This window comes from Salmo salar, chromosome 01 (genome assembly GCF_965601325.2).
Source record: "Salmo salar chromosome 01, fSalSal1, whole genome shotgun sequence".
In the NCBI taxonomy this organism is placed as follows: Eukaryota; Metazoa; Chordata; class Actinopteri; order Salmoniformes; family Salmonidae; genus Salmo; species Salmo salar.
Genome location: NC_138291.1, coordinates 6,341,789 through 6,359,720, shown reverse-complemented (window position 1 = coordinate 6,359,720; position 17,932 = coordinate 6,341,789). Strand labels below are relative to the sequence as shown.

Here is a 17,932-nt window from a genome sequence, read left to right as displayed (position 1 = left end):
GAGGAAGGCATTGATGCTATGGACTGGCCCGCCCGTTCCCCAGACCTGAATCCAATTGAGCACATCTGGGACATCATGTCTCGCTCCATCCACCAACGCCACGTTGCACCACAGACTGTCCAGGAGTTGGCGGATGCTTTAGTCCAGGTCTGGGAGGAGATCCCTCAGGAGACCATCCGCCACCTCATCAGGAGCATGCCCAGGCATTGTAGGGAGGTCATACAGGCACGTGGAGGCCACACACACTACTGAGCCTCATTTTGACTTGTTTTAAGGACATTACATCAAAGTTGGATCAGCCTGTAGTGTGTTTTTCCACTTTCATTATGAGTGTGACTCCAAATCCAGACCTCCATGGGTTGATAAATTGGATTTCCATTGATTATTTTTGTGTGATTTTGTTTTCAGCACATTCAACTATGTAAAGAAAAAAGTATTTAATAAGATTATTTCTTTCATTCAGATCTAGGATGTGTTGTTTAAGTGTTCCCTTTATTTTTTTGAGCAGTATATTTCGAAGGTATTCACACCCCTTGACTTTTTCCAAATGTTGTTGTGTTACAGCCTGAATTTAAAATGGATTACATTGAGATTTTGTTTCACTGGTCTACACACAATAATACCCCAATAATGTAAAAGTGGAATTATGTTTTTAGAAATGTTTACAAATTAATTCAAAATGAAAAGCTGAAATGTCTTGAGTCAATAAGAATTCAACCCCTTTTGTTATGGCGAGCCTAAATAAGTTCAGGAGTGACAATATGCTTAACAAGTCACATAATAAGTTACATGGACTCTGTGTGCAATCATAGTGTTTAACATGATTTATGAATGACTACCTCATCTCTGTACCCCACACATACAATTATCTGTAAGGTCCCTCAGTCGAGCAGTGAATTTCAAACACAGATTCAACCACAAAGACCAGGGAGGTTTTCCAATGCCTCGCAAAGAAGGGCATCTATTGGTAGATGGGTAAAAAAAAATAAAAGAAGCAAACATTGAATATCCCTTTGAGCCTGGTGAAGTTATTGATTACACCCAGTCTCTACAAAGATACAGGCGTCCGTTCTAACCCCGTTGCCGGAGAGGAAGGAAACCGCTCAGTGATTTCACCATGAGACCAATGGTGGACATTTTAAAACAGCATAAACAGAGTTTAATGGCTGCGATAGGAGATAACTGGTGATGTCTCAACAACGTAGAAGTTACTCCACAATACTAACCCAAATGACTGAGTGAAAAGAAGGAAGCCTGTACAGAATACAAATCTTCTAAAACATGCATCCTGTTTGCAACAAAGTAAAACTGCAAAAAAAAAAAGAAATGTGGTAAAGAAATTATCTTTGTCCTGAATACAAAGCGTTACGCAACTTCAACACAGCTCATCACTGTGTACCACTCGTTATATTTTCAAGCATAGTGGTGGCTGCATCATGTTATGGGTATGCTTGACATCGGCAAGGAATAGGGAGTTTTTTAGGATAAAAGGAATAGAGCTAAGCACGGGCAAAGTCCCAGAGGAAAACCTGGTTCAGTCTGCTTTCCACCGGTCACTGGGAGATGAATTCACCTTTCAGCAGGATAATAACCTAAAACACAAGGCCAAATATACACTGGAGTTGCTTACCAAGAAGACAGTGAATGTTCCTGAGTGGTCTAGTTACAGTTTTGACTTTAATCTGCTTGAACATCTACGGCAAAACCTTGAAAATGGCTGTCTAGCAATGATCAACAACCAACTTGAGCTTGAAATGTTGTACACAATCCAGGTGTGCGAGTCTCTTGGAGACCTTTACTCAAACCTTTACTCAGACCTTACTCAGACCTCACTCAGACCTTTACTCAGACCTCACTCAGACCTCACTCAGACCTTTACTCAGACCTTACTCAGACCTCACTCAGACCTTTACTCAGACCTCACTCAGACCTTTACTCAGACCTTACTCAGACCTTTACTCAGACCTCACTCAGACCTTACTCAGACCTTACTCAGACCTTTACTCAGACCTTTACTCAGACCTTTACTCAGACCTTACTCAGACCTTACTCAGACCTTACTCAAACCTTTACTCAAACCTTTACTCAGACCTCACTCAGACCTTTACTCAGACCTTTACTCAGACCTTTACTCAGACCTCACTCAGACCTTACTCAGACCTTTACTCAGACCTTTACTCAGACCTTACTCAGACCTTACTCAGACCTTACTCAGACCTTACTCAGACTTTACTCAAACCTTTACTCAGACCTTTACTCAGACCTTTACTCAGACCTCACTCAGAACTTACTCAGACCTTACTCAGACCTTACTCAAACCTTACTCAGACCTTACTCAGACCTTTACTCAGACCTTACTCAGACCTCACTCAGACCTCACTCAAACCTCACTCAGACCTTACTCAGACCTTTACTCAGACCTCACTCAGACCTCACTCAGACCTTTACTCAGACCTCACTCAGACCTTACTCAGACCTTACTCAGACCTTACTCAGACCTTTACTCAGACCTTACTCAAACCTCACTCAGACCTTACTCAGACCTTACTCAGACCTTACTCAAACCTTTACTCAGACCTCACTCAGACCTTTACTCAGACCTTTACTCAGACCTTTACTCAGACCTCACTCAGACCTTACTCAGACCTTTACTCAGACCTTACTCAGACCTTACTCAGACTTTACTCAGACTTTACTCAAACCTTTACTCAAACCTTTACTCAAACCTTTACTCAAACCTTACTCAGACCTTTACTCAGACCTTTACTCAGACCTTTACTCAGAACTTACTCAGACCTTACTCAAACCTTACTCAGACCTTACTCAGACCTTTACTCAGACCTTACTCAGACCTCACTCAGACCTCACTCAAACCTCACTCAGACCTTACTCAGACCTTTACTCAGACCTCACTCAGACCTCACTCAGACCTCACTCAGACCTCACTCAGACCTTACTCAGACCTCACTCAGACCTTACTCAGACCTTACTCAGACCTTTACTCAGACCTTACTCAAACCTCACTCAGACCTTACTCAGACCTTTACTCAGACCTCACTCAGACCTTTACTCAGACCTTTACTCAGACCTTTACTCAAACCTTACTCAGACCTTACTCAGACCTTACTCAGAACTTACTCAGACCTTTACTCAGAAAGAGTCACAGCTGTAATCACTGTTAAAGGGGACTCTAACATGTATTGACTTGGGTGTGAATTCTTATGGTAATTAGATATTTCTGTATTTCATATTCAATAAATCTTCTAAAACGTGTATTCGCTTTGTCATTATGGGGTATTGTGTGATGGGTGATTTTTATTTAATCTATTTTTGAATTCTGCCTGTAACACAACAAAATGTGGATGAAGCCAAGGGGTGTGAATACTTTCTGAAGGCACTGTAAGCTGGTTGACTTGGTAACCTGTCTCTGTGTGTCCGTACCAGATCTTTATGGACGTGTTTGACCAATGATGTCTCTATCTCAGGTCCTAATGGACATGTTTGACCAGGACGAGGACATCGGTCTGGTTTCTCAGTGTACGGAGGAGCCGTCGTCGTCGGGGGAGCTGACCTACGACGACCTGGTGCGCTTGGAGATCGCAGAGGAGCGCCAGTACCTGCGGGAGCTCGACCTCATCATCAAGGTGTTCCGACATCACTTCCTGTTCAACAACAAGATCTTTACGCCTCAGGTGAGGACAGTAAAACAGGTTATGAACACCTTTTATGAACAGTTTATAAAACGGCAGTCATCTTACACAGTAGCCAATATAACACAGCTTCCCCAACAGCTTCCCCAACAGCTTACCAAACAGTTTGTTTGACCACATAGCAAAGCAGCCATTTGCAGTGTAAGATCATGTTACGTTCCCCCATGTGACTCAAACAGAAGGGACTGTTTGTTGGACCAACTGACCAACAACCAAAACGAAACCGGTGTTTTTATTTTTTAAGAGGGGTTCTGAAAGACACTCATGGGGGGGGGGGGGGGGGGGGCTGTCCAAGACACCCCCCCGTGTCTTGGACAGGAAGCGAAGCAAACCAAAAAGGTGGAGCAAAACAGAAACGGGGAAGATCAGATAAAGGATTGTTTGTCTAGAAATCAAAATAGGGAGAGTCAACTAATGGTGTTGACCCTCCACAGATATCAAGACCCCTGGAGCACTGGGCCAGCTGCTCTTAAATAGCACCTGGACCAGCACAGGTGAAACACCTTCCCACTAACGAGATGGCAACCAATACAGCTATAATACATACTGACTAACGAGGTGATGCCAATCGGAGCGCTCTACATGCTAACGAGCCATGCGCGCTAAAGTCCAACCTCAAAACATAAATGGAAAAACCGAAACCTGTAACAGACCATTAGAACTGAACAGCTGTAGTCAGCTAACTAGCTCATCTGCCCTGCAGTTGTAGTGTGCTGTGAAAACGCTTTGGCTGACTTCATAAGCCGACATGACGACAGACACGGTGGTATTGGGGTTTGGTGGAGACAGACACGGTGGCTGGTGGTATTGGGGTTTGGTGGAGACAGACACGGTGGCTGGTGGTATTGGGGTTTGGTGGAGACAGACACGGTGGCTGGTGGTATTGGGGTTTGGTGGAGACAGACACAGTGGCTGGTGGTATTGGGGTTTGGTGGGGACAGACACGGTGGTATTGGGGTTTGGTGGGGACAGACACGGTGGTATTGGGGTTTGGTGGGGACAGACACGGTGGCTGGTGGTATTGGGGTTTGGTGGAGACAGACACGGTGGCTGGTGGTATTGGGGTTTGGTGGAGACAGACACAGTGGCTGGTGGTATTGGGGTTTGGTGGGGACAGACACGGTGGTATTGGGGTTTGGTGGGGACAGACACGGTGGTATTGGGGTTTGGTGGGGACAGACACGGTGGTATTGGGGTTTGGTGGAGACAGACACGGTGTCTGGTGGTATTGGGGTTTGGTGGAGACAGACACGGTGGTATTGGGGTTTGGTGGAGACAGACACGGTGGCTGGTGGTATTGGGGTTTGGTGGAGACAGACACGGTGGCTGGTGGTATTGGGGTTTGGTGGAGACAGACACGGTGGTATTGGGGTTTGGTGGAGACAGATACGGTGGCTGGTGGTATTGGGGTTTGGTGGGGACAGACACAGTGGTATTGGGGGTTTGGTGGAGACAGACACAGTGGCTGGTGGTATTGGGGTTTGGTGGAGACAGACACGGTGGTATTGGGGTTTGGTGGGGACAGACACGGTGGCTGGTGGTATTATTTGGGTGAGGTGGACTAGGCTACGTCCCAAATGGCACTCTAGTCCCTAAAAGTAGTGCGCTATATAAGGAATAGGGTGCGATTTGGGACGCACTGGGTCCTGTGGTATGTACAACTCATAATTAAAGTCTAATAGGAAAAAAACATATGTTACTCTTGACAAAATAACTGTACAGCTGGCTACCAACATCTCCTGGGAAATGGCTTTGAGATGTCCAGAAAGAAAGTGGTATGGGGCAAATAATGAGAGAACACACTACTAAACCAAACTTAAACGTTCTCCAGTGATTTTTTTTTTTAAATTTTTTTTTTTTTAACTTTTACTGTTGAAAGGCGATATCCCAAGGACAAATACAGTGAAGTAGTACTCACACCCAAACAAAAATATATATATACACTACGGTTCAAAAGTTCGGGGTCACTTAGAAATGTCGTTGTTTTTGGAGGAGAAAAACAAATCCATCAAAACAACAGTCTCAACGTCAACAGTGAAGAGGCGACTCCGGGATGCTGCGCCTTCTAGGCAGAGTTCCTCTGTCCAGTCTCAACGTCAACAGTGAAGAGGCGACTCCGGGATGCTGGCCTTCTAGGCAGAGTTCCTCTGTCCAGTCTCAACGTCAACAGTGAAGAGGCGACTCCGGGATGCTGGCCTTCTAGGCAGATTTGCAAAGAAAAAGCCATATCTCAGACTGGCCAATAAAAATAAAATATTAAGATGGGCCAAAGAACACAGACACTGGACAGAGGAACTCTGCTTAGAAGGCCTGCATCCCGGAGTCGCCTCTTCACTGTTGACGTTGAGACTGGTGTTTTGCGGGTACTATTTAATGAAGCTGCCAGTTGAGGACTTGTGAGGTGTCTGTTTCTCGCTAGACGCTCGTACTTTGTCCTCTTGCTCAGTTGTGTACCGGGGCCTCCCACTCCTCTTTCTATTCTGGTTAGAGCCAGTTTGTGCTGTTCTGTGAAGGGAGTAGTACACAGCGTTGTACGAGATCTTCAGTTTCTTGGCAATTTCCCGCATGGAATAGCCTTCATTTCTCAGAACAAGAATAGACTGACGAGTTTCAGAAGAAAGTTATTTGTTTCTGGCCATTTTGAGCCTGTAATCGAACCCACAAATGCTGATGCTCCAGATACTCAACTAGTCTAAAGAAGGCCAGTTTTATTGCTTCTTTAATTAGAACAACAGTTTTCAACTGTGCTACTGTAACATAATTGCAAAAGGGTTTTCTAATGATCAATTAGCCTTTTAAAATGATAAACTTGGATTAGCTAACACAACGTGCCATTGGAACACAGGAGTGATGGTTGCTGATAATGGGCCTCTGTACGCCTATGTAGATATGCCATAAAAAATCTGCCGTTTCCAGCTACAATGGTCAAGACATTTCTAAGTGACCCCAAACTTTGACCGGTAGTGTGTGTGTATATATAGTAATAATAAAAGTAACCGATAACCTACAAGTTATATGCTAACATCTGGGAAAGATATACTTTTGGTCATTTAGTGTATGTGGACACCTGTTCGTCGAACATCTCATTCTAAAATCATGGGCATTAATATGTAGTTGGTTCCCCCCTTTGCTGCTATAACAGCCTCCACTCTTCTGGGAAGACTTTCCACTAGATGTTGGAACATTGCTGCAGGGACTTGCTTCCATTCAGCCACAAGAGCATTAGTGAGGTCGGGCACTGATGTTGGGCGATTAGGCCTGGCTAGCAGTCGGTGTTCCAATTCATCCCAAAGGTGTTAAATGGGGTTGAGGTCAGGGCTCTGTGCAGGCCAGTAAAGTCTTTCACACTGATCTCAACAAACCATTTCTGTATGGACCTTGCTTTGTGCACGGGGACATTGTCATGCTGAAACAAGAAAGGGCCATCCCCAAACTGTTGCCAAAAAGTTGGAAGCACAGAATCCTCTAGAATGTCATTGTATGCTGTAGCGTTAAGATTTCCCTTCACTGGAACTAAGGGGCCCGAACCATGAAAACAGCCCCAGACCATTATTCCTCCTCCACCAAACTTTACAGTTGGCACTATGCATTGGGGCAGGTAGCGTTCTCCTGGCACCCGCCAAACCCAGATTCGTCCGTCAGACTGCCAGATTGTGAAGCGTGATTCATCTAACCGCCATTTTGGTTAAACTGGCTGCCCTTGAGCTGATGGGGAGGAGCTTTGTGATGGGAGGAACTTTTTGATCTAGACTAGAGGTGGGAGTTTGTCGTGAGTGGCCCTCCATCTTCCTTTGTTCTCTGGCCAGTGAAGGCAGCTCCTGGACTGGTCTCACAGTGGTTGTTCTCATCTTCAGCACCATTTTTTTTGGGGTGGTTTGTGTCACTGAAGACGTATTGTTTTAAATCGCTCTGAATTAAAACATCTGCTAAAGGACTAAAATGAATCAAATCTGTTAAAGGACTAAAATGAATCAAATCTGTTAAAGGACTAAAATGTATTAAATCTGCTAAAATGAATCAAATCTGTTAAATGACTAAAATGAATCAAATCGGTTAAAGGACTAAAATTAATTAAATCTGCTAAAATGAATCAAATCGGTTAAATGACTAAAATGAATCAAATCCGTTAAACGAGTAAAATGAATCAAATCTGCTAAAGGACTAAAATGAATCAACTCTGCTAAAGGACTAAAATGAATCAACTCTGCTAAAGGACTAAAATGAATCAAATCTGCTAAAGGACTCAAATGAATCAAATCTGCTAAAGGACTCAAATGAATCAAATCTGCTAAAGGACTCAAATGAATCAACTCTGCTAAAGGACTAAAATGAATCAAATCTGCTAAAGGACTCAAATGAATCAAATCTGCTAAAGGACTCAAATGAATCAAATCTGCTAAAGGACTCAAATGAATCAAATCTGCTAAAGGACTCAAATGAATCAACTCTGCTAAAGGACTAAAATGAATCAACTCTGCTAAAGGACTCAAAGGACTAAAATGTATCAAATCTGTTAAATTACTAAAATGTGTGAAATGTGTAAGTGAAGTATTGCTCCGCCACCCCCCCTTGTAAGTCACATCTCTCCCTCTCTGTTTGCAGGATGTGGAGGTGATTTTCAGTAACATCTTGGACATCCATGAGTTGACGGTCAAGCTGCTGGGCCTGATCGAAGATGCGGTGGAGATGACCGCTGACGGTAGTCCACATCCTTTGGTGGGCAGCTGCTTCGAGGACCTGGCAGAGGTAGGACATAGACACACACACACACCACACACACACACACACACACACACACACACACCTACGCCTGCTGCTGCTGCCATGAGTCCTCATCCTTTAGTGGGTAGAGACTTCGAGGCAGAGAGAGAGGTATTGTATGATCACCTGTCTCCTATGTCCTGTCAGAAACCTTACGGCCCAATAACACAGTCCTACCTTTACCTCTATTCTGTCATAACTGATCCCAAAGCCCTCTGCCCTATGAAGTCTTCATGTAGAAAGAAAAAAAAAACTCTTTTTACCAGGCTGTCCTTCACATCTCTGCTAGAAGGCCTTCAGTTGATTGTATGCCTCTATGTACCCCCCTCTATGTACCCCCATGTACCACCCTCTATGTACCCCCCTCTATGTACCCCCCCATGTACCCCCCTCTATGTACCCCCCTCTATGTACCCCCCATGTACCACCCTCTATGTACCCCCCATGTACCACCCTCTATGTACCCCTCTATGTACCCCCCTCTATGTACCCCCCTCTATGTACCCCCCTCTATGTACCCCCCATGTACCACCCCCCTCTATGTACCCCCCTCTATGTACCCCCCTCTATGTACCCCCCTCTATGTACCCCCCTCTATGTACCCCCCATGTACCACCCCCCCTCTATGTACCCCCCATGTACCACCCCCCCTCTATGTACCCCCCATGTACCACCCCCCCTCTATGTACCCCCCATGTACCACCCCCCCTCTATGTACCCCCCCTCTATGCACCATCCCCCCTCTATGTACCCCCCTCTATGCACCATCCCCCCCTCTATGTACCACCCCCCCTCTATGTACCCCCCCTCTATGCACCACCCCCCCTCTATGCACCACACACACACACACACACACACACACACCCCTCTATGTACCACCCCCCTATATGTACCCCCCTCTATGTACCCCCCTCTATGTACCCCCCTCTATGTACCCCCCCCTATGCACCCCCCCCTATGCACCACCCCCCCTCTATGCACCACCCCCCCTCTATGCACCACCCCCCCTCTATGTACCACCCCCCCTCTATGCACCACCCCCCCTCTATGTACCCGCCCCCCTCTATGTACCCGCCCCCCTCTATGTACCCACCCCCCTCTATGCACCACCCCCCCTCTATGTACCAACTCCCCTCTATGCACCACCCCCCCTCTATGCACCACCCCCCCTCTATGCACCACCCCCCCTCTATGTACCACCCCCCCCTCTATGTACCACCCCCCCTCTATGTACCACCCCCCTCTATGTACCACCCCCCTCTATGCACCACCCCCCCTCTATGCACCATCCCCCCTCTATGCACCACCCCCCCTCTATGCACCACCCCCCCTCTATGCACCACCCCTCTATGCACCACCCCCCCTCTATGCACCACCCCCCTCTATGCACCCCCCTCTATGCACCACCCCCCCTCTATGCACCACCCCCCCTCTATGTACCCCCCCCTCTATGCACCCCCCCCCTCTATGCACCCCCCCCCTCTATGCCCACCCCCCCTCTATGCCCCCCCCTCTATGCACCACCCCCCCCTCTATGTACCCCCCCTCTATGCACCACCCCCCCTCTATGCACCACCCCCCCTCTATGCACCACCCCCCCCTCTATGCACCACCCCCCCCTCTATGCACCACCCCCCCTCTATGTACCACCCCCCCCTCTATGTACCACCCCCCCCCCCCCCCAGTAAGACATAGTAGTCGGCTTTTTTAACTCTTCCGTTAACGGTCTCTTTCAACTCCAGGAACAGGCGTTTGATCCGTACGAGACCCTGTCTCAGGATATCCTGTCCAGGCAGTTCCGCGAGCACTTCAGCAGCCTCATGGCCCGGCCTACTGTAGGACTATACTTCCAGGTAAGAATAAGGTTCACCTCACTTGTGCACACAGATCTGGGTTGTAATTCATCAGTTTTTTAAAGATGGCGCTGGAGAACAAGGCTGACGTTTTACGTATTCCTAACCAATTGTGTTTATTTATTTTTCCGTTTCTTTGCGTTGTTTGTAACTTATTTTTTGTACTTATTTTGTACATAATGTTGCTGATACCGTCTCTTATGACCGAAAAATAACTTTTGGACATCAGAACTGTGATTACTCACAACGGACTGGTAGAATCCTTTTTTTCCTTTAAATGACATGCAAAAAATAATAAATAAATGACAGTATATCCTTCATGCCCGACATGAATGACATACTGCTTTCCCAGGAACAGGCCCACATCCCCGTCATTTGCGTGAAGAGAAGGCGAAGAAAAAGGGGCCAAAAGGGCGGGCTGCCTTCTGAGAATTCGTAGGTGATCGAATAAACCCCCACTTCCTTCCATTCTGCTAGCAAACGTGCAATCTTTGGAGAATTAAAATCAATGACCTACGCGGAAGATTAAACTGCCAACGGGACATTCAAAACTGTAATATATCTTACGTTTATCGGAGTCGTGGCTGAACGACGACACTATCAACATACAGCTGGTTGGTTATACGCTGTACCGGCAGGATAGAACAGCGGTGTCTGGTAAGACAAGGGGCGGTGGACTATGTGTTTTTGTAAATAACAGCTGGTGCACGATATCTAAGGAAGTCTGGAGGTTTTGCCTGAGGTAGAGTATCTCATGATAAGCTGTAGACCACACTATCTACCTAGAGAGTAAATCAGTATTTTTCGTAGCTGTCTACATACCACCACAGACCAATGCTGGCACTAAGGCCGCACTGAATAAGCTGTATTCCGCCATAAGCAAACAGGAAACTGCTCACCCAGAGGCGGCGCTCCTATTAGCCGGGGACTTTAATGCAGAGAAACTTAAATCCGTCTTACCAAATTTCTATCAGCATGTTAAATGTGCAACCAGAGGGAAAAGAACTCTAGACCACCTTTACTCCACACACAGAGACGCATACAAATATGGAAAATCTGACCATAATTCTATCCTCCTGATTCCTGCTTACAAGCTAAAATTAAAGCAGGAAGCACCAGTGACTCGATCATTAAAAAAGTGCTCAGATTAAGCAGATGCTAAACTACAGGACTGTTTTGGTAGCACAGCCTGGAATATGTTCTGGGATTCCTCCGATGGCGTTGAGGAGTACACCACATCAGTCATTGGCTTCATCAATAACATTGTCGATGACGTCGTCCCCACAGTGACCGTACATACATTCCCCAACCAGAAGCCATGGATTACAGGCAACATCCGCACTGAGTTAAAGGCTAGAGCTGCCACTTTCAAGGAGCAGGACTCTAACCCGGAAGCTTATAAGAAATCCCGCTATGCCCTCCGATGAACCATCAAACAGGCAAAGCATCAATACAGGACTAAGATCGAATCGTACTACACCAATTCTGACGTTCGTCAGATGTGGCAGGGCTTGCAAACCATTACAGACTACAAAGGGAAGCACAGCCGAGAGCTGCCCAGTGACACGAGCCTACCAGACGAGCTAAACTACTTCTATGCTCGCTTCGAGGCAAATAACACTGAAACATGCATGAGAGCACCAGCTGTTCTGGAAGACTGTGTGATCACGCTCTCCGCAGCTGATGTGAGTAAGACCTTTAAACAAGTCGACATTCACAAGGCTGCAGGGCCAGACGGATTACCAGGACGTGTACTACAAGCATGCGCTGACCAACTGGCAAGTCTGTATTACCAGCATGTTTCAAGCAGACCACCATAGTGCCTTTGCCCAAGAACACTAAGGTAACCTGCCTAAATGACTACCGACCCGTAGCACTCAAGTCTGTAGCCATGAAGTGCTTTGAAAGGCTGGTCATGGTTCACATCAATCCCATTATCCCAGAAACCCTAGACCCACTCCAATTTGCATAACAGATCCACAGATGATGCAATCTCTATTGCACTCCACACTGCCATTTCCCACCTGGACAAAAGGAACAGCTATGTGAGAATGCTATTCATTAACAACAGCTCAGCATTCAACACTATAGTGCTCTCAAAGCTCATCACCAAGCTAAGGACCCTGGGACTAAACACCTTCCTCTGCAACTGGATCCTGGACTTCCTGACGGGCCGCCCCCAGGTGGTAAGGGTAGGTAACAACACATCCGCCACGCTGATCCTGGGGCGGCAGGTAGCCTAGTGCTTAGAGCGTTGGACTTGTAACCGAAAAGTTGCAAGATCGAATCCATGAGCTGACAAGATAAAAATGTATCTTTCTTCCCCTGAACAAGACAGTTAACCCACTGTTCCTAGGCCGTCATTGAAAATAAGCATTTGTGCTGAACTGACTTGCCTAGTTAAATAAAGGTCAAATAAAAAAATCCTCAACGCAGGGGCTCCCCAGGGGTGCGTGCTCAGTCCCCTCCTGTACATTTCAGTACATTTCATTGAGATAATAAGGTATTATGTTGAATACAAACAAATTTGAAACAAAATTATTTTAATATATTGATCAACGGTTAAATCAAATCAAGTTTATTTGTAGAGCACATTTTAGAAACAACTGTAGTTGACCCGAACGTGCTGTACAGAGTGAAAACACGCCAAACAGTGGGCACACAATGAAATAAACCAAAACATATCAGATACAATGAATAAGAGTACTTAGAAGTCAAAACAGGGCAACAACAATGTTAAGATACTATTATGAGAAGAGCAGCGGATATAGAACTGGTGCTCTCCTGATTATAAAAGGGAAACAGGAGAAGCAGGTTTTACAAATCCTTTACTTTGAGTCGAAATACCCTGATAAAAGACAGGTAAAATAGAGACTTATCAGATGCTGGTTAATTTTGGCTGTGGCTAGATTTAGTTTCCAAGCCTGAATACAACTGAAGAAGTTTTGAACTCAAAATTCTACTGAAGTATTTCATAGTAAATGTACTTAAGGATCAAACATAAAAGTACATTTGAAGGTTTTTATAAACCTATCAGATGCTTAATCATTTTAATCAACTTAAACCTCATCAGACTTGTCACTCTCTACCGCAATCACCCTCTTTGCACGGTCCATGAAGTCTGGCTTCCTGCTCCTGACTTAGTCCTGGTGTCACAGCATCACAGCTTTTATCAGATCATACTCCCTGATCTCTGGAGAGGACAGCTGGACCATAAGGAGATCTGACAGTGTATCAGACTTTAGGTTGGACTGCCAATCTGTTTTCACCTGTTTCATGGTATTCAAACCTCTTTCACATTCAGCTGTGGAGGCAGGGAAGGACAGGAGCAGGTTAACCAATGCCAGCAAATCAGGGCAGGAATGCTGATGGCTCCTGTTGACACGGAACCAGGACATCTTCTGCAGGGACTGGGGCTCTTGGTACATCAGCACCTTCAGGACAGTCCACTGGTTAGCGACCCTTTCAACATGGATGCCAGAGGTCTTCAGGACAGTCCACTGGTTAGCGACCCTTTCAACATGGATGCCAGAGGTCTTCAGGACAGTCCACTGGTTAGCGACCCTTTCAACATGGATGCCAGAGGTCTTCAGGACAGTCCACTGGTTAGCGACCCTTTCATTTACATTTACATTTAAGTCATTTAGCAGACACTCTTATCCAGAGCGACTTACAAACTGGTGCATTCACCTAATGATATCCAGTGGAACAACCACTTTACAATAGTGCATCTAAATCTTTTAAGGGGGGGGGGGGGGGTTAGAAGGATTACTTTATCCTATCCTAGGTATTCCTTAAAGAGGTGGGGTTTCAGGTGTCTCCGGAAGGTGGTGATTGACTCCGCTGTCCTGGCGTCGTGAGGGAGCTTGTTCCACCATTGGGGTGCCAGAGCAGCGAACAGTTTTGACTGGGCTGAGCGGGAACTGTGCTTCCTCAGAGGTAGGGGGGCCAGCAGGCCAGAGGTGGATGAACGCAGTGCCCTTGTTTGGGTGTAGGGCCTGATCAGAGCCTGAAGGTATGGAGGTGCCGTTCCCTTCACAGCTCCGTAGGCAATCACCATGGTCTTGTAGCGGATGCGAGCTTCAACTGGAAGCCAGTGGAGAGAGCGGAGGAGCGGGGTGACGTGAGAGAACTTGGGAAGGTTGAACACCAGACGGGCTGCGGCGTTCTGGATGAGTTGTAGGGGTTTAATGGCACAGGCAGGGAGCCCAGCCAACAGCGAGTTGCAGTAATCCAGACGGGAGATGACAAGTGCCTGGATTAGGACCTTTCAACATGGATGCCAGAGGTCTTCAGGACAGTCCACTGGTTAGCGACCCTTTCAACATGGATGCCAGTTGTCTCCAGGACAGGAAGTGGTCCACCAGGGTTTCCAGTTCAGTGTCACCAAAATCTAGAATAATTGTATACATTACATCATGCAGTTTTAATTCTCAAACCTATAAAAATATGATTATGAATCTGAACCTGAACCTAACTGCCCTGTAATACAAAACATAAAGCAACCTGCTGCTGCATTTCCTGACTCTGGCCAGTTGGTGAAGCTGACCAGCTTGGTGGAACACAGAACCCCTACACTGGCATCCTGGAACCTGTCAGTCATACTCTCAACTAGCCTGTCAAGCATTTTGTCCTGTGAGGTGACGAGGGTCTTGCTGTCACCTCTGGTCAGTGAAATTCCCTCATATCAGTTGGCCATTGTGGCCTTCATCATAGGCCCTTCTCTGATGATAAAAAAAAAAAAGGCCCATTTTAACCATCCTTTCAGAACTTTCCTTTACAACACACTCTCCTTCTCTTATTGACGTTATCCTTTCTCCTAATTCTCTTAAGGTAACTATTTCTTATTGCAGCTTAAATAAACATACCTGTTTTTTTTGGTACTTCTTATTAAGTACTGCCTGTGTTGATCACAAGGAGCTGTGGGCTTCTGCTATGGTGATGGTGGACCTCTGCAGACAGGTGGACAGGTTGCTCAGGTGTGTTAGTGTGTCATCATGCAGGAAGCCACAGAAGCAGAGAACAACATCCTCCCTCGCTGTACTGTAGTATTTCCTGGCCTTGGCCTGCTGGACACCTGGGACATTTTGGCCATCAGCAGATTGAATCTGAAATATATAAAGAACAAAGACATACAAATAGACAATTAATTGTTGTCCAAAAAAAAACAACTATATTAGATATGACAGATTTTATCAGTGCATTGAAACATGATTTTACCGATTTGTTGTTATTTACTGGACATTACGTATTGATGATGGATTTTGGAGTACTTAGCATAGCAATCTAGACACGCCCCTGGTAACCTCGCAGGAAGTGATCCAGTGTACGCAATAGGTGTCCTACCCATCGTGACCCGCCAAATTCTGGTGGTCACCAGTGGTGTGTGTCCAAGAGCCTGGAAGCTGTTTACCAGGTTTGCCCTGTTCAGTGGACTGGTGTGGTAGAAGGTGTAGAGCCCACTGAGGAGGTCTTCTACTTTTCTGAAACATCACGTTGGACCAGATGGCAATCAGAAAAGGTCAGTTGAAGGCGATGTGCCATACAGTGGATGCCGATGATGTAGGCCCCGTCTCCGTTCAGCCGGCTGACCCACACCGTTCTTGGCTCCGGTCATCACAGCAGCTCCATCTGTTCCCAGAGCGACCAACTTCCTCCCCCACTCATCCCTCCATGATGGCACTGGTGGTGTTGGCTATGTCGCGTCTGCCTTCTCAACCGACTTGATGCCAACAAAACTTCGACTCCGATCTTGCCCTTGTGACAGAATCTGACATAAACTAATTAACTCTTTCACAGAATTGTCTGTGGAGCCATCTCTCATGATGGAGAGATGTGGGGTTTTCTTCAGATTCTCTCTGATATTGTTTCTCTCCACCTCTGCAATATGGTGCATAAACTCTTTGGCCTGCTTCTCATTTCTATATGTTGAGGCCACAGCGATTCCTTTTTCTGTCATCCAAACTGCGAAAAAAATCAAACATTAGAATTTAATTCAATAATAATAATGTAATATACAATCATGTTATCCAATATAGCTGGCAGTTGACTGTACTAAATTAGCCTTCTGCCTTTTTGTTTACTTAAGGAGCAATACTATAATAAGGCTGGTAAAGTAAATTGTGTCACAATGCTTTAAAATGTAAACAATCTGGAGACAAACATTAAAATAGAATGTTAGGGAGCCATAGGAAAGCATGGAGATCCATGCCAGCATCAGTAGGCCTGTAATGTTATGGTATTTATACACTATTTGGAGGTAAACCAAAGCTTATCAAGAGCTGAGAAATAACCTCCGATACTGGACCACGTCTTCTAAATAGACTTGTAAAAACACGCTACAAGTGTAACAACATTTTCACTTACTCGCACATCCACTCCAAGTCAGAAAGTGTTCTGGCCTTCTTGCCAGTGGCGCGTACAGTCCTAAACAGGATCTTCATCTCCGTGCTGGTCTGCTCTGACGTTTCCATTCGCGCCGTCACAGAGGGTGTCAAGAGGAGAGGCTCCGATTGAGCCCGGGACACAGAGACTCGCAGGCAATGTGACACTTGCTGCGTTCATGGTCACGAAATGTTCTCCAGCTTCATCGTTTTATTTTCCGATGACAAATGAGTTGTTTCTGCTTTTATCTTTTGACATATTGGCGACACACAGAACAAATTCATCACCACAGCCTCGGCATCATACTGTAGCCAGCCTCTTGAAACTCATTCATCTCTAAACCTCCATTTCTCACAAAACATAATTTTTTTTTTAAAAATGTGATTTGTCCTCCTTTTCGTCAGTGGGTTTTCGTTTCAAAAGTTGGCTTTTACTCCAGGTAAATGTCGCCACGTAACAGCTATTTAATGAACGGTAGCTAGCAGCAGACCCGTGGCAAGTGAGCAATGAGGATTAGCTGATGTCCTGTTACGGTAAACAGTGTCGCGGAACTAGGAGCACTATGAGACGGTCTGTGGCTGGCAAAAATGAGTCATTTCCTCCGAGCCGTCATGCCAGATATTTTATTACATTACTATTTTGGTACAAACATTTTATCCGCCAGTGTGGCGCATAGCTTTCTGAGATTTACTCGCAAAATGGAAAATCTACCCGCATTTGGCGTGTGTTAATTTCGGTCCCTGCCGATGGCAAAACAGTGGTAGGCCTGATCACCGACAACGACGAGACAGCCTATAGGGAAGAGGTCAGAGACCTGGCCGTGTGGTGTCAGGACAACAACCCCTCCCTCAACTTAATCAAGACAAAGGAGATGATTGTGGACTACAGGAAAAAGAGGACCGAGCACGCCCCCATTCTCATCGACGGGGCTGCAGTGGAGCAGGTTGAGAGCTTCAAGTTCCTTGGTGTCCACATCACCAACAAACTAACATGGTCCATGCACACCAAGACAGTCGTAAAGAGGGCACGACAAAACCTATTCCCCCGCAGGAGACTGAAAAGATTTGGTATGGGTCCTCAGATCCTCAAAAGGTTCTACAACTGCACCATTGAGAGCATCCTGACGGGTTGCATCACTGCCTGGTATGGCAACTGCTCGGCCTCCGACCACAAGGCACTACAGAGGGTAGTGCGTACGGCCCAGTACATCACCGGGGCCAAGCT

At 46.1% G+C, this 17,932-nt stretch overlaps 1 protein-coding gene across 2 annotated transcripts in view; it reads left to right on the top strand.

Annotated features, from left to right (window-relative positions):
- Positions 1 to 17,932, top strand: part of sos2 (son of sevenless homolog 2 (Drosophila)) — a 98,037-nt gene that overhangs the window by 48,982 nt on the left and 31,123 nt on the right. For both annotated transcript variants that reach the window (XM_045708836.2, XM_045708977.2), the window contains 3 exons: positions 3,486 to 3,692; positions 8,313 to 8,456; positions 10,214 to 10,324. In XM_045708836.2, coding sequence (XP_045564792.1) covers positions 3,486 to 3,692; positions 8,313 to 8,456; positions 10,214 to 10,324 — 462 coding nt within the window. The remainder of the gene's footprint in view (positions 1 to 3,485; positions 3,693 to 8,312; positions 8,457 to 10,213; positions 10,325 to 17,932) is intronic.